Source organism: Geospiza fortis, unplaced genomic scaffold, assembly GCF_000277835.1.
Source record: "Geospiza fortis unplaced genomic scaffold, GeoFor_1.0 scaffold2, whole genome shotgun sequence".
Taxonomy (NCBI): domain Eukaryota; kingdom Metazoa; phylum Chordata; class Aves; order Passeriformes; family Thraupidae; genus Geospiza; species Geospiza fortis.
Window position 1 is genome coordinate 659691 of NW_005054366.1, and position 25348 is coordinate 685038.

Consider the following 25348-nt stretch of genomic DNA (forward strand, 5'->3'; position numbering starts at 1 on the left):
CTGTTTGAACAACAGTTTTCTATTTAGAGGGAACTGGTAACCATCCTGTCTTTCTTGTGTTGAAAGAAGGAAACCCACCACCCTGTATCAGGGAAAAGATTTGTATCTGATTCGAAGCAAAGACTTCATGTGTGCTTTGTTTACCACTGGTAGTGATTTAAAACCACATGTTTTTTTAATGGTCTGGTAATTTTTACATTCCTCATTTTTAATCATTCCTCTGAAGGAAGGTGAAGAAGGAACATTTCCTCTGCTTATGTCTGCTGTAAGGGCCTGTCTGTATCTGGACAGGCCACTCATGGAGAAGCTCAAAATCACTCCTATGTTAGCTACTTACTCCATAACGAAGGGGAACTGAGCATTTCTTTAAAACCAAAGATCTGCTGATGCTGAGGTTCACAAAAATGCCAAAATCCAGATTTTACTGCAGTGGACCTCAACCAAGCAATGCCCTGGAAGGTTCCAGGAGCTGCCAAAGGAACCCTGCACAGCATCTTCCCAAACGGTACCTGTGCAACTCCTGTTTCTCACATGAGCTTGGGAAGAGCTTGGCAGTACAAGGAACTTTGTCAGAGTCCTGGTTTCAGGAGGGAAGGCTTGTGTTAAGGCCAAAGTCCAGAAGAAGTTTCTGATGGTGAAGAGGGTGTAATAGACCTTCTGTAATACACCTCCTCTGAGTGGGCACACCCTGGACTACATGGGTAAGCCAGGAAGGTTGCTGGTGTGCCCAACCCTGCGCCTCTGACCACTCCAGCTGTAACTTCTTTGAATCCAGCATTACACTGGTCTGTGAGCCTGTAAACTCACTCATCTGTCTGAGAAAGCAAAGACAAAACCCCTCATGTTCCTGTGCAGCAGATTTTGACACCAAGAAAGTACTGACAAAGTGGGTATTACTGTCAGCTTTTTGTGTGTGTGAAAAGTTCAGGCATCTTTGGAGCTTTTCAAACTGGGTCAGGAAGTGTTGCACAATGAACACCAGGAAGCCAAAAAAATCAGGTGAGGGAAGGGAGAGAATGCTGATTTCTAGCAGTGCTTACAGATAGCCTTCAGAGAACAAACATGGCAAAAAGTCACAAGGAGAAGAAACAGCACAGAAAAAAATGGAATAGAATAAAAAAACAAATATACTTTCTATGCAAACCTTGCTACAGAACCCGTAAAGCTTTCTGCAGACTTTTAAACAGGAACAGATATATGAGACAGGAATTATTACAGCTATCTTACAAATACAAATGTTAAGGTTACACCAGCATTAAGGGACTGGCCCATGGGTCACCCTGTCACCCACCAATGACAGCTCTGGGACCACAGTCCTGCTCTTCTCACCCCTGTGGACTTCTCATTCATGTTCAGCCACATGGCTGTAAAATACCAACCTGGCTTAACAGAAGGGCTATGCTGAACATTAAGAAAAAATGTCAAAAACCACCTTAAACTACATACAATTGAAAAAACAATACAGAGAAAACAAAGAATATTTCTGTGTGTAATTAAGTCATTACTTAGATTCAAATTCACATATATCATCTGTGCATGCTAGATCTGCACCTCTTCTGTAAGAGAACAGCATACATTCTGGCATAAGATGAAAAGATTTCAGCAAATATGCTTTTATGTGTGTGATCAGGTATGCCCAAGAAATAATTCAGGTCCTTGGGAACATACATCCCCTAAAATGGACCTGTGACACATTACAGGGATTTCCTGCACTGGACATGAGCTGAATGAACACTGCCTGTTCTCCCAGGATGGGGCATCACTTTTTGAGTGGGGAGCTGGGCTTCTCCAGCCCCTGCAATGCTGCAAAAGAACACTGTGGTGAGGAAGCAAACAATCAAAATTTAACTTTCAGCTAGGATATAAACCCTTTCTGTTGCATCACTTAAGAAACACAAACAAAGGATATAAAGTTACCATCAAGTGCAGTGGTATTTTAGTTGGTCCTTTGGCAGAGATTTTCTCCCACAGCCCCCTTCGCACGTACCGGACAGTGGTGCCTGCGATCTGAAACTCACCAGGAAGCTCAATTTTCCAGTCGCTGTTAATGGATCTCTTACTGGAATCTTTTAAAGCTGCAATGAACCAAAGACCACGGAATGAAATGCAAGCAAATTCATAATTACAATACAGACTACTGAGCCTTTGTCTCAAGGTACCTCAAGCACAAGATGCAGAAACCTTGTAATGGATGTGAGTTTAAAAGAATAAACTCTCCCTAACTTTTAAATGGCCTATTGTGATGTTTTTAACTTGGATATATTCTGTACTTCAGTTAATGAAGGTATTTTGAAGAATTAACATAAAATTCATAAATCATTTACCTCTACACTCTCCTTTAAAATGCAACAAGACAAATCTGCAATTTAGTTTCCAACAGAATTTTCTTTCAGTTTCCAGATTTTGAGATCACATTTTCCTAAACTCTCCTTGAGAAAAAGATCAATCCAATCTTTGTCGATACACACGTGAAGATTTGCAAATGCAAAATACAACTGATGCTGTGTTTGTGTGTGCTCCATAACCAAACATTGAAAAAATTAACATTCAGATGTCACAGCTGTAAAAGAAGTCAAGTCACAAAGCAGGGGCTGGTCAGTGGGCAAAATGTGAACTTGGCCACCCTCTTTTTAGAGTCCAAATGCTGGACACAAATGCATAGGTGCATAAGGCCAGGTGCTGTAGGGTCACACCCATCCTGTGCCTCTGTGCCTCACTAAGGTCAACATGGAAAGCTCAACTTCAGAAGGAAGATTAATATTGAGAAGAAAAGATACTTGGAGTAGTATGTCCATTTTTCCAGCCTAACTATTGCATCAGGATCACTGATGTCCTTCAAACACTCAAAGACAGCTCCAGCCATAAGGGCATCACATTACTGTTGACTCATCAGTGGAAGCTGATTTAGGGATTGATGTGCTTTCTGTGTTAGAACGGAAGCAGAGTTATCCAGATGTTGGTGTGATGCACTGAGGGAAGAGGAAATTGGCAGACCCTGCTGCAGCACAAAGTGCCAGGCCCCTTTGTGGAGATCCATTCACTGTGATCAAATCTGCCCTGACAGCAGACAGACAGAATATCCCACATGTTACTGGGCTTCCTTAGTTCAAGGTTAACTGTGTCTTTTGGCTAAGCCTTTAACAAGATGTTTTTTTAACCTCTAGCATCTCATGCCTATTTTATTCTCTTCCAGTAAAGAACTTTGCTCTCACTTAACTGAGTTTGTTGCAAGAAGGAAAGAGAAGCTGTTTAAAGCCTTTGGAAGCCAATAGGAAATCTCCTATTGTCATCCCTTTGGATCAAGCCTCCATAGCCAGCAAACTCTCCTGGGTGTGCTTAGGATATATATATATATATATATATATGTATATATATCATTTGTGATGTCTGAACTCTGGGGGAATCTGGAGCAAGTGGAGGTCACAAGGTTCTCTGCATCTACACTGGGAATCCTGGAAAAAGGTGGATATCTGTCCTGCTGCACACAACCTTCCTGACAGCTCTCAGAGTCCCAGCAGAGGCTCCAAAATCAGGGTGAAGTGGAACTGAAGTGGGAGAGTATTTTTTCTGAGGAAAGTTCCCCCTGGCATACAGCCCAGGGGTAAGATGGTATCCTTGCATGTGCATGCTGCAGCAATGTGTCTCTCCCTGTGGCTCACTTCTCTTTTTGCTTTGTTCCTCAGTTTACAAAGTACCTTCTGCAAGCTGCAGACACAATTCTGAAGCAGGACTGCTTTCCTCTGCCAAGACCTAGTGGCTTTCAGGCAGATCAAAGCTGTGGGTGAGATAAAACTATCTCCAAGCAGCATGGCTGACTAGGAAAGATAGCCCAGCATGTGCTCCAAACTGTCTAAGAGGTTGAGTGACTTAAGTCATGCTTTGGTTCCAGCTCACCATCAAAGGGAGATAATTTGCTGATGAAAACCAATGTTTCATCTTTGTGAACCTCTTTTCTGGGCAGGGTTTGATTTTGATTGCTGCAGGCACTGCTCCCTTAGTGGCTGAAGAGATGGAGAGTTTGGAAACAGACCTGTTCCCAAAGGTGCTCCTCGAGGATTGCAGGAATTGCACTGAGGACTGAGCAGAGCACTTAGGCCAAAGTGTTGTCATTGCTGTTTGCCTCCATTACCCCATCAGCAAGATCACTGCTGCAGCTACAAAACCTTCCATGTCTCAAACACAGGGAACTCCAATGGCTTTTGTCACACACAACCACTGGCTGTGTGCCCAGCCCCAGAGGTGACAGAACTAAACTCAAACTTGTACAGTAGAAGAGGAGGAGGAATAGGAACCCCAGCAACAAAACCTGTAACTTCTGTTTTTCTTGTTGGCTGGAAGGCAGGAACTGACCAATCAACTTCTAAACCTGGCATCTAGTCAGATCTTTATTTCCACCTTGGGTCTCTCCAGCTTGCTTCCCAGCCTGTGGACACAAACTGCCCAGGCATTTCCTGTTCAAGGTGGTTTTTAAGAGTTACAGCCAGCCAAGGCAGCCAGCGTGGGTTGCCTGTAGGTGGAGGGAAATTCTTCAGGCACTGCTCCCAGCACATGGAATAATGATTCCAAATTATGCTGGGCTTCTTTCCAGAATGTTGTACCTGGTTCTGAGTAGAAATAGGACCTGATTGGACTCAGCTTTGTCAGTGCTATTGAAATAGAAAATCCTTCCACACTCAGACCTGAATTTAAGAGTGATTGGGACTTTTTCTTGGTCATCTTTATTGCCCTATGGAACCCCCCTGCTGCTATTCCTCATCTCAGTTCAGCAAGGCATTGGGCATGTTTTCTTTGTGTTGTGTTCCTTGAAAGAGAAAACCCTGGAAAGCTTAGAGAGGTTCTCCTGGCTCCTGACCATGAACCAAAGAGCTGAAAGCACTAAAAGCTTTAAAAGAGCCAGATTTTTATCTATCTTTATGTGATGCAAAGAGGGCCAGCTCCTGCTCTCAAAAATACACAATCCTAATCTTCACCACCCAGTGGGGAACCATCTGCTTTAGTCAAGGTTATGTTGTCCCAAGGAAGGGCAGTTTCTAACTCATGTAAGACTCTCAGTGCTCTGCTATCTGCCAAAGCCCAAATACCCCATGCAAACCCCACCAAGACAAACAAAAAGGCTGGTTTCCAGAAGGCAGAGCACTTGCAAAACCCAAAGAAACACTGGCTCCCATTATTCCACCAGCCTTTGCTATGTCAAACATCTCGTGTAGGCAGGATCCTCTGGCTAAAGCATTATGGAAATAGGAGCAGTGGTGATATTCCTTCCTACCATGAAGTGGCACAAATGCCAATGGTTTTGATCAAAGGGCAACTGAATGACATAATCTGCCCTCCTTTTTTCCCCTGGATCTGGAGTGAAAGAGAACAAAAGCATCTTTCCCAGTGATATTGCCAACTGCAGCAACATCTCAAGACAGAAAATCAGTAGCACTAGAGCTGAAACCCTGACACAGCCACTATGCAAATGTTTTCAGCAGCATCCGATATTCCAGTGCTGGATATTAACATCTCCTTTTGGTTGGAGATGAGGAATTATAAGCAAAAAATGTGGAAATCAGAGACCAAGGTCTGAGCTTTGTTCTGACTCCCTGCATAGCCATGAGCAAGCTGCAACACCTCAGTTTCCTCTTCACAAACAAGAGAGTGACATGTTCTGCAATCCTCTCAGAGTTCCTTCCTCTCTGGAAGCAATTCCATGGCCATGCAGCTCTGGGACCATGCCAGGGTTTTTTTGGATCTTGGGTAATTTTTTCTGAAGCCTCTGCTCTGCCACAGGCTTCCTGTGTAAATTCAGGGCTAATGGGGCATTTCTGTGACCTGGACTCCCTAGAAGTAGATGGGGATAAAACCCTTTATCTATTGCACAGCAATGACGGAGAAGGAAATGCCTCAAACATTGGAGAGGCAGAAGACCAGATTAACAGATCTTCAGTGTAACTGACTGGCTGCACTTTACAAATGCCATTCTGACCTTTAATTTATGCAATGAGTAACTGAACAACAAATTCATTGACAGATTCTGCCCTACAACAACCTCACATGCAAATCTTACCCATCAGCCATGTCTAAACCTTTTTTTCCCAATAGGAAAAGGAGGAGAGGATGCCTGTTCCCCTCTAAAGGAATGCAGAAGTAGAAATGACAAGAGGATTAAACAATTTTTTTTGCCTGATAAAATAGAGGCAAGTGGACTAGAGGCTGCAGCCAACCCCATCTCAGAATGCAGGATCAGGTCTTGGGTACAGCATCCAATGAAAATGTGCTGCTGTAGGAAATGGCAGCAGGTTACTGAGGGATATCAGCTGCCCTGTCCTGCCTCTGCTTCAGACTGAGCTGGGCGCCCTCCTATCAGTACCTCTGCCATTCCCTTCTCTAAACACACTGTTCTCTTCCCCACTCCCTCCTGAAGTGCTGTGTGCTCCTGGCAGCCCTGTGCAAGCCACTGCCAAGTTCTGCTCAGGAACTCTTCTGTCTGTATATAAAAGTACTCTCTGGTCCTTCCAGGTTGCACAGGGCCTGTATGTGTCACATACTATCACATCACAACATCATGAAACCAAGCCACAAAAGCAGAGATTGCAGCAAGACTCAAATCACCAACCCCTCCCTGGCAGCAACAAACCTTACAGGTCGCTTAGAGAAGGGCCATTTTAAAAAGAAAACAGAGCTGGATTTTAATAAAAACATTTTTACTTTTGTCTTTTTACCCAGAAAGCTGTGAGCAGGTTTGTCCTCTACCACTCTGATCCGCCGGGCACCCGCAGGGATCACAGCGGCTTCGATGTAACCTAGAGCAACAAAAAAGGGGTGAATGAAGGCAGGGCAGGGCCAGCCAGGAGCAGCCATCCCCCATCTCCCTGAGAAAAACTCAACTCCGGGCTCAGGACTGAGTGAGAAACACTCCAAATGAGATCCCTGTGCTGGCAGCCACTTCTCACTGCTGTCACAGGCGTGGTCATGACTAACATATCAGCAGAAATGTATGAGTGCTGCTCAGCTGTGACTTCAGGCTTGTTAATTAGCTCTAATTAGATCTGCACCCTTTGAACCATCCTGGTTTTCCTGCAGTACTGACAGGGATGCACGAGGACACTGCTAAGTGTGACTGTCAGGAGCAACAGTGCACAGAACAGACATGTGAAATGATGTTCCAAAAGTTGCTCCTGCTTTGTCCTCCCTGTCAAGGCTGTGGTGTCAGAAAGGACTCACTTCCACAAAACTTTTTGATGATGCTAAAACTGGACAGAGGGAATTAGTGTAAAAAATGAGGGAAAAAGTTTGTTTTCATTCATTTACATTTCAGCTCTGTACAAAAATTCTGGAGGAGATAATGATCTCCTTGCACTGGACTGCTGAGAATTCAACAGCTCAGATTAAATGCAATAACACAGCTGGAAGTTTCTCCAGGACTGACCACTGGCCACCTCTAAACAATTTTTCAAAGACCAATTTTGACTCACAGAATACAGTAGGAATAAGCAGGAGCTACAAGGAAATGCAGCCTCTTTTCCTCCTCTATGGAGACATGTGGAGTTACAGACTTGCTCCATGGGGTGGAAGCGGTGCCTTTAAACAATAAAGCAGAGGAACACCAGGGCCCATTTCAAAGGGCCAGGCAGAGTTTTTCCACTGGCTTCAATGGACTTTGAATCAGGCCTCTGTAGATGACACTAATCTCATCACAACCATGACTTGATTCCTTCTAATTGGCCACCCAGTTTACTTTGCAGTGTATCACTTGGCACCTTTTTGGGGTTATTGCTGTCCTCTTTCTTTTAGATGTTAAGCAGCTTATCCTGTATGTCCCCTCATCCACTTTTCTTGCTTTAAAGGGCTCTGTGAAGCTGTTGTGTGTCAGTGATGCCTTTATGGGAATTGTGAGCTGTCTAGAGCAATGGGTTGGAGAAGTGCTGGCACACGGAGCAGTGATTCCTTTAGCACTTAGCAGTGTTCAGGGAGCTATTTTAGGGATAAAAGTGCAGCCCTGCTTTAGCTGTGCTGATACAGGGAGGACTCCAAAGAGTATGGTGACAGTCTCTTGCACCTCAGGACTAAGTGATTCTCCTTCCATTGTGACACGGAGTGAAACAGATTTGGGGTCTCAGATGGTGGATTCATTTCCTGAAAATTCATTTGATGAGTAAGGCTTGAGCTCTTGGCTTTCATCAAGTGCAGAAGGTGGGCAGCTGACTTGGGCCAGACAGGCTCCCTCTTTCCCCGATTTGTTGTATCTAATGACACTTTGATCTCACTCTTCAGCTCAGTTCTCCTTGCACTTGTTCCTCATCACTTACTTCTCCCTTACTCAGGATATGCCAGAAATGGTCACTCATCCCTTGCAGGAAAACCAGAGAGAGGGGCAGCAGAGCTCAGACCTTGTCTGTGCACAGAAGCCAGAGGCTCTCCCAGCTGCTGTTCCAGCCTAGGTTTTAGCAGGAAAAATCATTACTTCCAGGGTCAATTTTACAAAGGCAATATGGAAATCTGTTATGAAATCAGAGCAGACAGATGTTGGGCTTCATCCTAGACATTGCCAGGAGTTGGGTTTTCATCAGCTGAGACACCAAATCACAGCCAATACAGTCAGATATCAAACATCCCCACTGCACCCCATGCAGCTGCATATAAACCCAACCAACAGCTACTCAAGACAGGAACACACAGCAGAAGTGTGACCAGTGAGAGTCTGTCACAAGGAAACAGCTCCTGATACACCCTGAACACCCCTGTTAAGAAGCCAGTTTGGAACATGCCCAAGTTTCAGGTAATTTAATGTACCTACCAGGGGACTATTTACTTACTTAGTTTTTAAACCAGATACAAATGCCCAAAGCCAAATCATGCAGGGGTTGGAGACAAAGTTACTCTGAATTTAGCGGAAGGCAGTCACTAAGTTCAGTGAACTCTGGATCTGTCCCCCTGACCCAGCAGCAGCCAGGAGTGTGTCACACTCCTTTAGAGGTGAGCAAACTCTGGAGCTGTGCTGGAGGCTCAGCTCAAGCCATTAAACACACTCATTTCATCACTGTACCATGAGAGAAACACCACGTGGAAAGGTGATTTTTATGTTACATTTTACAATAGTCAAGTGTGAGCTATTAATAGAGTATTAGCTCTGGAGACTGTTTGGTTTGGTCTCACACCAGATTTTTTCTCCTTGTGTAATTTCTAATCCTGATTGATGGCTTTGGAGGGCTGCACTCACAGCTCCTGAATAAAAAGAAACACACTGTGTTATCTCACTGTGCCACAAACCTGACTGCTGACCTTCACTCTCCTATTGGAGAACTGCCAAATGCTTTGCAGGGGTTTGGATCTGACCTGTCCTCTCAGAGGTGAAGCAGAACCTTGGGCATGTCCCACCAGGAGCATCTGGACACTCTCATTCATTACCTCCAGCAATGCTGGGTGAGTTAGTGGTCAAATTCTGCTGCAAACAGACTGGATATTACCTATGTAAATTTGCCACAGGTACAAACTTGGATCACCTCCACCACTCCACTCTGGTCCTCAGAGCTGGTGGGAGGCTTGTGGTCACAGATTCCTGATCTTTGAGATAACTGCACCAGGAAACACCTCCAGTGTTTTCCAGGCACATTTTATTAAGCAAACTGTAACTGCAGATTGCCAGAAAGATTATCAAGTGTCAGCTAGAATGACCAAAAAAAGTCTCAGAGTTGGCCCCCAGTCAAGGACTCTCAAAGTTCTGTTAGGTCTAAGGATAATTGTCTGCAAGGCTGGGATTTGCAAGGTTGGGCTTAAAGTTCATCTTTAAATGAGGAACTGGTTAAAGACTGATGAGCTTTGGCAACTATCAGGCAGTATTTTTAGTAATTTCACCCATAAATCAGCGTGTTAAGATGACGCTTTGAAAATACAACAGGAGAACTTCATTATTTGATAATTTATAGTGCTGTATGCAGTATACTCCACCTTGGGAACAGTTACTTTGGCACACACCAATCTTTCTGGATAATCTGCATTACATCAGTGTCTCAGGAATGTAAGACTGTGATTGAAGCAAATCCTAGATACAAATTTTATGGTATAACTCGTATTAGGAGAGACACCAGAACAAAGAGGTGGCTTTGTCATCAAGGAGATTAATATGTGAACAGTGGCTACTGTATCTTCATTTAAATGCTGGAGAGATTTGCAAGAGGAAAGCAGCCCACACAGAAAAATCCATTGTTAGCCATTGTTATTACTCCCAGAAAGAACAGAAAGTTTAGTGTGAACTTCAGAATGCCACTGATCTACTGCAAAACTCTTCTGGTTCACACTGCAGTGAAAGATGGACTCAGAGGTGAAGGACAAATGATCCCATGGCTGAAAGTACCAACCCCTGGGCACTGCACCTTCCTATCTATCCCTGTACACACCAAAATCAGCTGTGAGGTCAACAGTGCCCAGCCCATTATCAAACCTCCCAAAAGTGCTTTGAACAAAGATCTCAGGGTAGAAGCCAAGGAGATCAGGCTGTCCTGCCTACCTGCCAGCCAAGGCCAGCAAAGCTTCCATGGTACTTCAGGGATAGGCACCAGCTGAGCACCCCAGACTCCATCTCCTTCTCACCTTGCAGCTTTTGCTGATTGCTACTTGCTGCAGTGGAGTGCAAATTATGTGTCTGTTTTCTGGATAGCTGTGATGATTCTCCTTTGCTTTTAGTTTGAGAATAAATCCTGCATTGGCACCTGTCCACTTCCAGCCATGGGATAGCTCAGTTGCAAGAAAATAATTTCTCTGAAGAGCCATGGATAAATTTCAAAGCCTCCTACTATTGCTGCAAAGTTGGTAACTGGGATTTCTAACTTGCATGTTCTGATGAAACCCCCATAAGTGATCTCTGAGTTAAAGATTAGGTAGAATTCTATTTTCTTGTAATTTACATGTGCATCCTGTTGATAAAAAAAGATATTTTTGTGTTGGCTAAAGATGCTCCCAGCCAGCACGACAGCACTACTGTTCAAAATTCTTTTAGTAAGTGCTGGACAAACAGCATATGCAATAAAACCTCTACTTTTCTACCATCTTAAAAAGAAAAATTCCTAGCAAAGGTGTATTTTTCCTTTCCCAAAATGACAGTTACAACAACTGGCATATCTCACCTTATTAGATTCTGCCATTAAAAAAGAAAATCCAAACATCTGTGGTCATTCTTTTGAATTATAACCATAAATTCTTTTGAGTCACAATAATAAATGAAAATCTTGATGTGGCTGAGAAAAATCAGGAGGGACAGACCCAAGTCTCTGAGCATTACAGGCACAACCTTGGAGAAGCTGTCAGTGATAAATCAGCTCCCCAAGAGACAGGAGTCCAAGAGCTGCCCTTCATTTCTAAGTCCCCTGTACAGTGGCAGTGACAGAGGTGGACTTCAGAACAACTCTGTGTTTGGTTTTGAAAAATTATTTTGTAGAAATAGGTACAAGGCATGCTGCCAGTCAAAAGGAAACCTCAGTCTAAACAGTGCATTCAGCTGGCCTGCTGAAGACAGCCAGCTGCACACAAGTGTATGTGATGTTTAGCATCATAAATTAAGGCTTTTGACCTCCTCTCCTGCAGAAAAATGGGGTCCATTTCCAGTTGGATCACCCTGGATCACAGGTGCTAAGAGCTGAACTGCTGGATCTCCTATGAGGCACTTTGAATGTTCCACTGTCTTTCCCACCAGGATGGCAGAACCTCTGTGACATTAAAGTTGGGGAATAAAAGAAATAGACCTGGTTCCTTCTGTTTGGTGCATAGAACCTCTGTGCCATTAAAGTTGGGGAATAAAAGAAATAGACCTGGCTCTTTTTGCTTGGTGCATAGAACCTCTGTGCCATTAAAGTTGGGGAATAAAAGAAATAGACCTGGCTCTTTTTGCTTGGTGCATAGAACCTCTGTGCCATTAAAGTTGGGGAATAAAAGAAATAGACCTGGCTCTTTTTGCTTGGTGCATAGAACCTCTGTGCCATTAAAGTTGGGGAATAAAAGAAATAGACCTGGCTCTTTTTGTTTGGTGCATAGAACCTCTGTGACATTAAAGTTGGGGGAAAAAAGAAACAGGCCTGGTTCTTTTTGCTTGGTGCTTGAAAATTTGGCTTCCTTTCCACAGATAGGTTCCCTAAAAGGAAAGGATCTGTATCGTATCTCTGACAAGGCAAGTGAAACAGTAAAAGGACTTGAAGTTTATCCATGGCTTTTGATACCAAATTTCCCCATCTAATCCGACAAAATGAAGATAAAGGACCAACACCAAAGGATTTCACCGACACCCACTGACACTGCAAACAGCATTCAAGTATCTTACACGAGAAACACTTGGGAACAGCCTTTGCCTTTGCCATCACACATGTGGAAACCTTCTTACAATGACTATTGGTTACTAAGAAACAGAAAGGAGTTGGCAGGGGTTTAGTTCAGTTCACAGGGCTCCACAACATCATTTGCAATCACAGGACACAGAGGGACCAATCCTGCAACCAGAGGAGTCCCACAGGCAGAGCCAATGCTCAAGGCTGCAGCTGCAATTCCCCAAACAGATACCACTCCAAAATAATCAATGTCTTGATGTTTGAAATCTATTCTCCTTTGAAATAATAAATCAGCACACTGGACTCGGGGTCTTGGCTTTGACTTGGAATGCAGCCAGGTTGTGGGTATTTGCCACTGAACTGTGCAATCATTTACACACCCAAACCTTGATCTTGTTATCACCAGAATATTGTGGATCTTTCTTTGCCCCAGCTTCCATCGAAGTTTTGCACATTTTTGCCTAACTGTCAATTTAAAATAAAAAGCCTTTTTTCTCCTTGAGAAATTCACAAGTTCACTTGGTGATACCAGACCTGGAGCTTTGCTTACTGCATGAAATTCAGTGGGTTCACCTGAGGACCTGATTCTGCAAAACAGCAGCGTGTGAACAGAAATGGATGGAAGCACACATAAAATGTAATTGACTTTCAAAATGAAATTAAAAATAAAACAAAACACCTAATAAACGGTCATGAGGTTATACTGGTAAAAACAATTATCTTCTAGATTATGCGAGATGGCTAAAGATGGAAACACTGCATTGACAAAGCAACTTTGACAGGTTTGTGTGTCTGAGATGATCAGCAGAGAATCTGAATGCTTGAACACTGCCCATGAGTCATCAGGAATCCTTTCTGATTAGTTTCCAGGGCTCTGGGGGTGAAAAGCTCCTGCAGAGTCCTGGCAGCCAGTTAAGGCTGAAGCTGCTCTGCTCCTACAGCCTTGTAAAGTCACCACCTCAAGCAGTCTGTGTAGCTGGAAACGGGTGCAACCTCCTGGCAGTGACCCAGAAATTCTGTATTTATCTGCACAAGATGTTTTGTAGACTCATTGGAAAAGATAAAAGATAGCTACTCTTCAGCAGCATGTAAGAAATCCATGAAAGCTGTATAAGCTGATACAGAAATGGAGAATAGATGGGGTTTTTTCAATGGAAATGAGGAACTTTTCCCACCACTTGCATCATATGCAAAAGGCTTGATGTAAGTGGGTGGAAGATAATTGGGACAAAAGACTCAAAGGCACTAATGCAGGAAACATTCAACAGGTTGGCCAAGCACACAGATGTACTCCAGAGAGACGTGGGGCATGTGGGAAATCCTACCTGCATCTCACAGGAGGTGACAGATCCCAGCTGGCCCCACAGGTGAGGAGGAGGAGGGTGCAGAGGAAGAGGTCAGTGAACAAAATCAGAGCCTCAGACTTCAGAGCTGAGACGTGGACTAAAGGGAGCTGCTAAGCACTGCTGCTGCTTTAGCCACTAAACTGAACTGAAGTGTGTGCTGAGAGGGGATTTTCATGTGCTTTGTGGAACTCAGCCCTGGAGCAGCACATTGAATGTATTTCTCCACACAGAAATGCCAGTTCTGTATTCACTGAATGGGAAATATTTTTTTTCTGGACAATTGCTTCCTCCTGGAGCAGCTTCCAAGTTCTGGACATGGCTTTCCCTCCCTTTGGCTAATAAGGATGTGTGATAACAGGGTTCTCAGAAGTGTAGTACAGAAACCCTGGAACAAAGACTAATTCAAACACCAAGCTGTACATACATTAATGTTTAACAAGAAAGGGAAAAGTCTTATATCCTATACTGGATATTTTTGCTGGCAGGGAATCAGTAAAAATATTCAGAGGGGAGTGCACTGCTCTTTCCTTTAGCTCAGATATTCTGATTATAACATGAATCATCTACAACATGCAACATGCATCATTCTGAGACCTCAAAGATGGTGCTGAAATCCAACTTCCCTCCCACTGGGAAAGATTCTGTGATTTTGTCTCCTATTTAAAATCATCAGCATCAGTAGCACTCAGAATGAGAAACACAACTTTAGTCTGAATTTCAGGCAGAGGCAGTGGCTGGTATCTGGGTGAACGAGTAAGAAGCAGATCGGATATTACATCTGAAGTGAGTTGGGATTTGTTTGTGTTCCTTAGGAGCTCCCTAGAGCTGTTTTTGCTAGGTGACCCCAGTGCTATCCAAGAGGAAGAGCTGTCACTGCTACCCAACTCTCCTCCAGCATGTAGGAGAACCCCAGAGTGTTACTCACCCATGCCCTTGGTGTGGTTGAAGTCTCCTTTCACCACCTTGCAGGTTTTCCCATCTCCACTGCAGATCCCACAGCGATCCTCTTTGGCAGCTGAGCCAATGATCCCATCACAGCCAATTTTCTAATGACAACAACCAGAGACCCCCATTACTTTGTTTGCAAGGTCAGAGCATCTCTAAACAATGAGGCCAAGGCTAAGATTGACATCTGATTGAAAACCTGAATGGGGAGAAAACATTCAACTCTTAATTAAACTTTTGAAATATCTGAAAAAAGACCTCATTAATCAGACGGCTCAAGATACCTGAAATGAAAGAGTAGTTCAGTGGAAGCAGGTCAGTTCCATATCTGGCCAATTTCTACCACAAGATTGCCTATGCAATTATGAAATTTTCCACATGCTTGCACTCTATGAAGAATCAACATTCAATTGAAAAATAAATTATAAAATCTAACAGTTTCACCTAAGGCTTCATTATAAATGGTGTTTTCATAATTTTCTATACATACCTATTTTTTTTCCCAATGAAACCTACAGTTCTGCTTCCACACAAGGGAAAAGTCACAATATTCTCCCTGTAGCTATGGGAATTATCACCATAATCTTCCTTATTCACAAAGCATTCACGGGTTAAGATGGTGAACATTCCACTCTTGTAGATCTTGAGGCTGACAACACTGTCATTAATCTACGTAAACGAATCTTGTACTCTGTCCATGTAAGACCCTCAAATTGATCAGCATTTCACTCTTAAAACATAAATTTCTACTGAAATAAGCCTTGTCATTATGCAAGTTATTAGCAGATATTGCACTATTAAAAATTAGTTTAAGATTTATTCTGCAGAAATAAACAGTTTCTTGGCAAATGAGTAGCAGGACTGTCACTAGTAAGACTTATTTGAATGAGGCTATTAGGTCTCTCCCTTCTTTGCCTTCCTGTGATGATGCCAGAGGAAAGTTGGAGAGATATCTTAGGGAACAATCAAAACAACAAACATTTTGAAAAATAGGGTAAGCAGGGAAATATTAAGAGAACTTGGGCTGTTTATCTGAGCCTGGCTGTGTGTAAGCAATTCAATTTGGATCAGAATTCCAACATTCCCCTTGTTTCAGAAGACCCTGGCCACTGCCTGAGTCCAGATGTATTTCAGGGATCAAAGATTGCCAGCGTTCCACTGTGTGCTGATGCAGAGCTTGTCTGGGTAGATCATGAGGGACAGACATGCTGAGAGAGGGTGATCATCCTAAACACATACCAGGGAAATGCTGCTCATTAACTGGCACAGCACCTACACTGGTGCACAGGAACAGCAGGAAAGAACTGTATAAATGTATAAATGGAAGTTAAAAGAAGGAGGAAGAAGATCGTGGAGTTTCTGGCAGTCGCAATTCTCAAGCCTAAACTTCTCGCCCATGTCCAACAAATAATTTTGGGATATTGAACGTGATTCTGCCCCCAGAACAGAAGGATGTCCCAGCAGTTCTCCTTCCAGGAAAATCAGGATGATTTATTAATGGGGTTGCTGAAAGGCAGCTGGAAATGAATGCCTGCCTGCCACCCTGCTGAGATACTGGAAAGGCTGTGTTTAATTTAAGGCTCTGGTGCTATCTTTTATTGTGCTGCATTGTTATTAGCACTATGTGAGCACACAGATGAATAAAGGGAACATAATGAGTGTTGAACCACACTTATTCCCAGAGCTACATGAGGAGTCTGTAGGCCTCTAACGGAGGCAGGGAAAGAATGGGGAGTTGGCAATCACATGCTTTGTATTTACGCTGGAGTTTCCCAGATAATGGAAACCAGTGGGAGCCAGCAAAGCTTGGGAAGCCTGGATCCCCCTCATCTGAGACTGAGGTTCAAGACAAGCCATTTCCTCATACCTTTACTTGCTCACTGACACCCTTCCACTTGAGAGGCCCTTGAGAGGCATGGAGAGAACCCACTGAATCCACAAATGTAACTCCCAATATCTTTGCTGGTTTTTACCTTTCATCTTCACCCCGTTCCCTGCGAGTGAAGGAACTGAGAATGGCCCTTGCACCCTCCTCTTCAATGGCACCATTGCTCCTATTCACAGGGCAAACTTTTCCCTCAATCCAGGCCCTGAGACTTAAGGCCCCCATCACGTTTGGGCCAGGAAATGGCTTCTTGCAAAGGAATATCTCTAAGAGAATAAAACACTTTTTTCCTTGGCTTCAAGATGAAAATTGGTGCATTCTTGCTACTTTATGGGGGAAAAATACCTTGGAAGCACTTTAGTGTTGTCTACATAAACATTAGAGCCTGTTCCCCTCTCCACAAGCGTTCCAATCATTTCCAAACTGAAAGTGCATTTAATAAGAGTACATTTAATAGCAGTACATAATGAAACAGCTTTGGGTAAGATTTGACAGTGGATTCCAAAAGCTGCAAAGTCATTTAGAAACACATTGCAGTGACCACCTTGGTCACTCTGATCCTTTGAGAACTCCCCACATGGAAAATACTCTTAAAACCACCACCATGGCCACTCTTAAAACAAGTGGATCAGAGGATCAAAGGGGAAGACAGGACTGGAAGGGCAGAACACAGTGGCTGTCACCTTTGTGGGTGCAAAGCATCTGCCAGCAGTCCTTGGGCTGTTAATTGAGAGATTCTCCAAGGTGTGAGAGCCCCTGAGACTCCAGCACTGGCTGGAGAAACCATCCAGCGTGTACATCAGCAGCTTCCCACTGACAATATGCTCCGTGTATTGTACTGCCCATCCCTTAACTACAGAGCTGTCCTCAGCCTGCAGAAAGCTTTCCAAAATGTGAAGCCTTAATTAACCATATGCAAAGGGAAAATCCCAAGTTTCACTGCTCAAAAGTCAAGTTTTCACAGTGCAGAAAGAATCCCTTAAAACCTAAATAGTTCAAGAGAGTTGTTTGATCTTTGCCATCTCTCATGTGCTTTGTGGTGCTTCCTGTCCACTCCAACCAATCAAGGTAAGGGGATTCATTAAATTTAGAAGCAGAAAAGGGAAGCTTCACATTCTGAAGAAAGAAAGACCCTGTAAATAACAATAACATCCCATGTGTTTTCTGACCCAAGAGTTATCCTGCAGATGAGCAGACTGAGCCCATGGACCAGCCCATCCAGCAATTGCTGGATACTTGCAGTTCCATCAGTCTTGAATGGACTGGTGAGAAGGGAAGTAGCTTTAAAACATGGGAATGCTGGCAAGAAACATGAAAATAAGTGTTTTAGGGCTTCAAGTCCTCAGCATGGACAGTCAGAAATGTGTCTACAAGTTTCCTGAAGCTCTTTCACCCAGGCAGTCTCCTGCTCTGACACCACATTTTGGAACTAGCCACTGACCTTTAAATTGGCAGGTAACTGCACGTTTGCTGAGCCAAAGGCCTGAAATTAATTCTCTTTAAGCTGATATCTCCATCCACCCTTCCTTCTCTCCCTCCCCCTTCTTCTCATTTTATAATTAAACATCTGAAAGTGCTGCTTGTTGGGTGGTATTTCCAGCTTCAGTCATAGCTGGCTCCAGCATAGGAAAACTCTTCTCTTTTGAATACATATCACTTGGATTCTTCTGTGTGAACTATTCTCTGTATTGCTTGGGTATTTTTTAATGATATTTTTATTTGTATTTTCAATGGCTGTGAAAGAGCTCAATTGATACAGCTTGTGAGGGTATGTTTTGCTACATAAACACAATTATTTTTGTTATATACACCCACTCTGTGCAAGAAATGACATTGTAGGCTCACAAAACTGTAATGCTTCCCATATGCTGAACTAACTGGCTGTCTCAATGGATCAAATATAAATATTGATGCATCATGTGCCACTTTACAAATTAATCATGTACAGAGCAGGCTGGTTATGACAGATTCATCCACACTGCCAATTCCTTCTGTCCATAATATCCAATGCCATTGATACCTCCAGGGATGGACCACATGAAACAGGAATGTACAGATGTGAGCAAGTGACATTCAGATCTGAGGGGAAGAGAATTCTTATTTCATTGTTTTAAACACATCTGCCCCTGTGGAGGGTTGTGGGGGCTGTCAGGGCAGAGTGAGGTGAGTCTGGGTCCCTGAACAAGCAGTTCCTCTCTGAGTTACTCCAATTTCTGTTCCACAACAAGTTTTGTGCTAGGGGTTGGAGTCCCTGTAGGAGTTAGTTCAACAAATATCCTCCTGTCATTTCCCAAGCCTTCAGATTTTGTCTGAATCAGAGCAGCTCTGCTGGATCAGGAGTTAGACACATCCTATTTTAAATCAGCATTATCTCATCTGCATTAGATCTGCAATGTCATCTGCCATTGACCTTGTGCTTAGATCCCTCAGCAGCTCATGGGGGTGTTAGACACAATAACTCATGATTTTTCACATATAGATATTAAAGGCAATGTGTCAAAGCCTCTGTGTTCATGAGAGAACATGCAAATAATGCAAAGCTCTTTCCCATCCCAGGAACTCCTTTGCTTCTGTTCTATTACATGCTTTCCATGGGATAACATGGAAGAGAAATTGGGGGAAATAGCATGGGTTTTTTGTTTTCCATACCCCATTGCAAAGTACACCACAAACTAGTAGGATATCGACAAAGACTTTGTTTTGTCACTATGCCTTACTCACCAAAATCCATGATGCTCTTTTAAACCTCAGATTACATTGCTACAGATCCAGACATGAAAAAAAACCAAAAAGGCAATTATACAACAGGTTTCTGTAGTTCAGACAATCCTTCTGGATTTTGTGCACATGCACTAAATAATTTATCAAAGTTCAGTGCTAAGCCAAGTTGTTGTATGGAGACAAGCTACCCAGTCTGGAACATCTTGTACCACAGTTTGTAATGCAGGAATATGAATAATACATGGAAAATACTCAAGTGAGGAGACAAAGCCAGAACTCCAGGCATCAATCATATGCAAAAAGTGGGTACTAAGTATGTAAAAAACTGTTTGCCAGAAGCAGGTCCAGTAGACAGCTTCAATTTCTCCTCTGCCACCTGTGGCACTCTCCTGACACTCTGCCTTTCCAGTTTGCAGAAGCTATTTTTTGGAAATCTGTCCATTTTCCAATTTGTGCTCCCCTTTCATAGAGTGTGACAATCACTTTCAGAAGAAAGCAATTCTGTAACAATTCTGTTGGGCCAGGACAGCCTAATATGTGGCTTATTCTCATTAAACACACTGTGGATTCACCAGCCAGTTGAAAGGAGGTGTGATATGACAAAACATTCATGAGAAAACTGCAGATAGAGCCAAAACATCTTCACCTCTTAAATTGTTAAATCACAGCAAAGACTGCCCTTGATCTCTAGCCCAGTTCTTGCTATACAGGAGGTCTCTCTTTTCACAGAGACCTTAAATTACATCCTGAAGCACAATCTGTAGTCCCCACTGGAAAGTTCTCATGCTGTCATGAGTCTCAGACTAATCCTCCTTTGAGAAAAGCCAGCACAAGGTCATGTGCATCATACCAGTCAGCTGAGCAGCTTGTCTTCTCCTCACCCCTCTGCTCTGTGACATCTGACACTTTTTTTAGCTCCACTTCTGCCAGCAGTTTTGAATTAACCTCAGCAGCACAGAGCAAACCCCTGTAAGGGGTTAGAAAGTGCCCTACTCTCATGAGTGTTCTCTCATCAAACACACACCCTACAGGCCCAGGGAAGAACAAAACCCTCAGGGAATCCTCTCCCTGAAAGCCATTTGTCACTTGAAGGGAAATAGGAGGAGATGAATCCAGTGTGAGGTGCAGGTTGCAGTGCCCTACCCCACCTTCCCCATGGCTGCAGTGCCCATGACAGGGAAAGCAAATTGCTGCAAAGCCTAAATGAGCACTCACCCTCCTCCTCCTCCAACACATCAGGCTGCTCTTTTTCTCCAGCCTGCTACAGATTTTCTGTCTCTGAAAAATCTCTGGGGAAAATAAATTCTCCTTTCTAGAAGACCATGTGCATTTTGGGGTGAAAAGGTCAAAGACCTGCATATGCTTTGAACAGGGGATCCAGTTTGCTCAGAGGATGGTAAGAAATGGTGCATTTGAAATATTCAGCCTCAAAACCAACTCAAATAAACAAGGAAAAAATAAATTAGGACTTTATGATTCATCTCAAAAACAAGGAGTATGGCTAGAAAACGTCTAGGTGATTAAGGAACCCCCATGCTAAATTTAGGGCTGACTTTGCTCTTTGGTGCTTCTATGCATGATCAAACCAATAACCAACTTTACTCACTCCAGCTGCCTTCAGGTGTAAGCAATAAATACAGAGATGCTGCTGCTTTTGATGATTTTGTTTCAGGTATAGTGAGACTGACAGCAAAGGCTTCATTGACACCTTTTAGATTGGAGTTCAGCTTAAAAGAGAAACTGTAGTAACTTCACAAAGTACAACTGAAGGAAAATTCCCTTAGTGCCTAAATGTATTTGGGGCACTCTGAGGCTTCAGAGAATCTGTTCCTGCTTTCCTTCTCAAAACCCTCCTCTCCTTGCAACAGTTTTTTCTCTACATTCATTCATCATCCAAGAACGATTCACAAGCTGCATTTAGGAGCATCTAGTGAAGGGAGAAGATCTATTATATTTCCTGGGCTAGATGTTCACAGGCAATGGTTACTGCTAATTTGTCTGTTGCACTGACAATGTGTCATTCCTGTCTTTGAGAGCCTCTAACTAGAAGGATTACATAAGAAAATAAATAACAGTAATACCACCCTCTGATTTCAGCACTTATTCTCTTCTCCAGACCCCCTGCAATGCTTATTGCCAGGCTTTGTGTGTGCTGGGTAAAGAAACAAGGAGAGGAGTAATTAAATGAATATGGCAATTAAATGGGTTTAATAGGCAGCTAGTTAGACAAGTATCTGTGGCAAATGGGGTACACAGGCACATATGGCAATTCTCAGCACTGCACTGCATATATGGCAGAGGAGTATTATAAATGAGTTCACAGGGCTTTCAAATCTGCTCGGCTTGAACTGATCATTTCACATTTTTTCTCAGCCAGATGCAAATGGACTGAATGTTCTGCAGCTGTCATCACCTCTCTGCACAGTTAAAGGCAGTTGCCCCCAACTCAGAGTGCAATTTGCTTTTCGTGATGTACCTCCAGTGCTCCGTGCTCATAAAGGAATTCATTTGGAGGGAGCTGGCTACTGATCCTCCCTGGATGAAAAAAAGGTGCCTTGCCATGATGTCTGATTTACCATTTGTGGCAGTTCTGAAGGCTTGGAGCAATAAAACTGGCCAGCCCAGAGTAATGGTCAATGGCACACAGCTGGAGGTGCACAGCTGGCCTGACTATAAAAGATTATTAATTGGTTTTTGTTTTAGCTTTTTTCAGATATTGCCAAAAACTGGGAAAAATTAAGTAACTTGGGATGCACATAGAGCCAGGTTCAATTCTTAACCACTCACAGAAACCAGAAATAATGCCAAATTTGGTGTGCCCTGTGTCCCCAGGGCAAACCAGTGAAGCCAGTGGAAATAAAAGGTGATGCTATAAAAAGCTGTTGTAGCGGATGCAGCAGGCTGGTTCATACCAGGAAGAGCAACTCCTACCACAGGATACACATCTAGATGAGGAGAAACTTAAAGGGAAGAACTGCCAGGAAGAATCCAGCCCTGGCAAGGCTGCTGTAGCCAAGTGAACTGTCATTCCCAGCACTGTGGTGCGTGCAGCACACTTTGAACACGTGCTCCATGATCAGGAGAGAGGAAACTCATGAAGACTCTGCCCTGTCAAACTGACAAATGACCTGAACCCATCATCAAGAGCACCCAATCCAAACAACTTCCTGTCTTTTATCATCTTTAAATACACATCTCCCTCCCCTTGTCCAAACATTAAATCTCCACCTTATATGGGTTTACACAACTCCACTACATTTTTGAGGAACCTGAAGCACCAGCTCTAAGAGCTGCCCTCCTTAGCATTCAATGTATTACAAACTCTCTCAGCAAACCATGAAGTTTTATTACTTCCCACAACTCATTTTGGGTGTGTGTGTAATTCGGTTAGACAGAAATAAACACTGCAATGGTTATGGGCCACCACTCCAAGGAAAAGAGAATTCAATCTGAAGACTCTGGCTCATGTAGCTGCAGGAGCCCAGGAGCCACTGGTACTGAAAGGCTTTCTCAGAATTTCTAAGAAGGAACCAGGTTGACCCAAAAGCATCATGATTCTGGCAAGATAATGCTTGTAACAGGCTAGTGACAATTTGTAAGCTGATTTGCAGCTTCAGTGCTTTTATCAGTGATTCCTCTAATAGCCAAAAAAGAGCAGTTAAGTAGGCCAGACTTCCCCACACAGAAGTCCCTTCCCACCCGAGCCATGCATGCACACAAGCAAATGTGATTTTTGAGCATCCCAGCTGTTCAGGAACAATATCATACCTCGGCCATTCAGTACAATTCTTAGACCAGTAACAGAGCCATGGAGCACTTGTAGTGAGCCCTATAAAACAGGGCAGTCCCCTCCCCTCAGGGACAGCCTCCCAGCCCCAACACAGTGCTGCCCAGGCTGCACCTACCACCAGAAACAGAACAAGAGAAGGTTACTCCACCTGGCACTTGCCATGTACACAGAGGTCTGTCTCATAGGGCCCACAGGGAGTTCCATCCAGGACTCTGTCTGCCACCAGCACAGGAGAATCCTTGCCCAGTGGGGAGCAGAAGAGCTCACATGGCTTATCTGGGAAAAGAAATATGACAACTGCCCTTGGGAATAGCACAAACAAGGGTCTGAGGCAATGGTGATGCATTCTCTGCATGAGTACATTTGGATATCTCATCTTTGAAGGAAAATGAGGCTTTCAGTTTAGGCCTGCCACTTCCCCAGTTTAAAGTATCACTATTTAAAGGGTTACATTGATGAGACTGAGCTTTAACAGCACAGAAAAGCAATTAGTCAATACAGTTTTGTGCATCTATTTGTAAAGGGAAGATGTTTGCTCATCAGTCTGATAAGAATGATCAAGTTATTGTGTTTCACAAAATTCAGGCTAAAGCTGGTGATTTTAGAAGAACAAGTTCTCCAGACCATTTCATATCCCAGCAACATCTGGTTGAATAGCAGATGAACAGCAAAGCCTAGCAGAGGAAGTGTTAAAGGAATACAGGTGAGATAGGCAATCTCACCACATATGCTGAGATGCCCCAAAGTGACATAAATTAAAATATGGCACAGGGAATCCACCTTTCTTTCCAGTTCCAAACTAACTGGAACTTTTCCATGTTTAAATTCCCAGCTCTCTGATTCCCAGTCTGAAATTCCTAACTTCAGACTGGGAATCAGGTTAAGGTACTTCTCTCCCAGCATTTCAAAAACATGAGTAAAGCATTGACAACTCTGTATGTTCTATTAAGAAGGCTAAAGGAACAGCAGGGCAGCACCAAGGACAACTAGTTGTAATTAGTCTTCCATCTGTAGCTAAAGGGGGCCTATTGCAGCCTTCAAACCAACAATGGAGCCCTGCAGATGAGGAACTGCAGTGAGAGAACAGTGAGGAATTACAGAGGGACATGAAAAAACTCACCATCCACGATGACAGCTGTCAGGAGGCTTTTCTTCTTGTTGGTGTACCTGTCGTGGGCCTGGCACTGCTGGTCCCTGAAGCTGGGCACCCCTTTGGGGCAGGGCAGGTTCTCACACACCGTGTGCTCCACGCTGGCCCCACGGCAGTTCTTCCCACCCGGCCCTGGGCTGCAGTGGGGAACAAAACCAGGGTCAGCACCAGACACCTGGAATGTTCTATCTTCCCCCTCCCACCCTTGCTTTGCCCCCCACCTCAAACACTCCTGAGGATGGAGACACAGCAAACATCCCATCAGCACGTGTCCTCCTTGCAATTCGAGTGCCACAGAAGCAGCTATAACCTGCACTGGAGACAGGCCATCCAGAAACAAACCTGTGCTGCAGATAACCTCCATCCATGAAATCCATTCCACACATTTGTTTTTTAAACATACAGGAAGGGCCACTAATGCAACATCAGAATTAAGCAGCTGCAAAACTTATCTCTTTTTATTTATGAATCCCCAGAGAAGAAGGAAAACTCAAACTCTCCTCAATAGCCTGTATTTTCTTTGCAGAATAAAACAAAATACAAACAAAAAACCACAGGTAAGCATGGAATCTGGAATTCCAGGTCCCAAGCCTTGCACTTATGAGCTCAAACCTGGGATTTCCAATAAACAATGCAATCCAAGCCCCTGCTGGCACATGTCTGAAACAGTGACTGTGTGACATATTCTGGTAGGCTGCCACCTTTCACTGTATTTATGGCAAGAGAATCCACCAATTAAGGGAATTGAAGAAATCAAAGTCCATTTATGCTGCTGTGACCCTTTTACATGACATGGGGGGGACTGGAGAAGGGATGCTCCTTTAAGCCAAGGTTTTCTCCTCAGTCCAAAGCCTAGACAGGAACACAAGGCAGTACAACTCAAAAGTCTGCACGTGCAAACTGGCTTATGACACATTCCTTACAACCATGGGGAGGTAATGCATGTAAATGTTCAAAGAAATTACAGAGAGGAAAAACCAAATCAAACAGTGAAGCAACTGGTTTAAAAATACTGATAGTCCCACAGGCTCAAGAGTCAGCTGGAAGGAGCAGAGATTTCTGTAAAAAGAAATCCCAAGACCAAATATATACAAAATAAAAGATAAATCCCTTAGCCAGTATTTCTGGACAGTGAATAAACCAGCTGCAGAAGTGGGCTGAGGCCAGGAATTTGAAGCAAAAGAAGATCACGTGTGTATCTCCAGCCAAGAATGT

General features: G+C 43.5%; 1 protein-coding gene across 1 annotated transcript in view; it reads right to left on the minus strand.

Moving 5' to 3' along the window:
* ADAMTS17 (ADAM metallopeptidase with thrombospondin type 1 motif 17) overlaps positions 1 to 25348 on the minus strand; it is a gene marked incomplete at its 5' end in the record, with an annotated part of 153568 nt that overhangs the window by 39157 nt on the left and 89063 nt on the right. Inside the window, 6 exons of the mRNA XM_031059652.1 lie at positions 1918 to 2075; positions 6705 to 6785; positions 12293 to 12367; positions 14568 to 14688; positions 23132 to 23259; positions 24104 to 24270. Coding sequence (XP_030915512.1) covers positions 1918 to 2075; positions 6705 to 6785; positions 12293 to 12367; positions 14568 to 14688; positions 23132 to 23259; positions 24104 to 24270 — 730 coding nt within the window. The remainder of the gene's footprint in view (positions 1 to 1917; positions 2076 to 6704; positions 6786 to 12292; positions 12368 to 14567; positions 14689 to 23131; positions 23260 to 24103; positions 24271 to 25348) is intronic.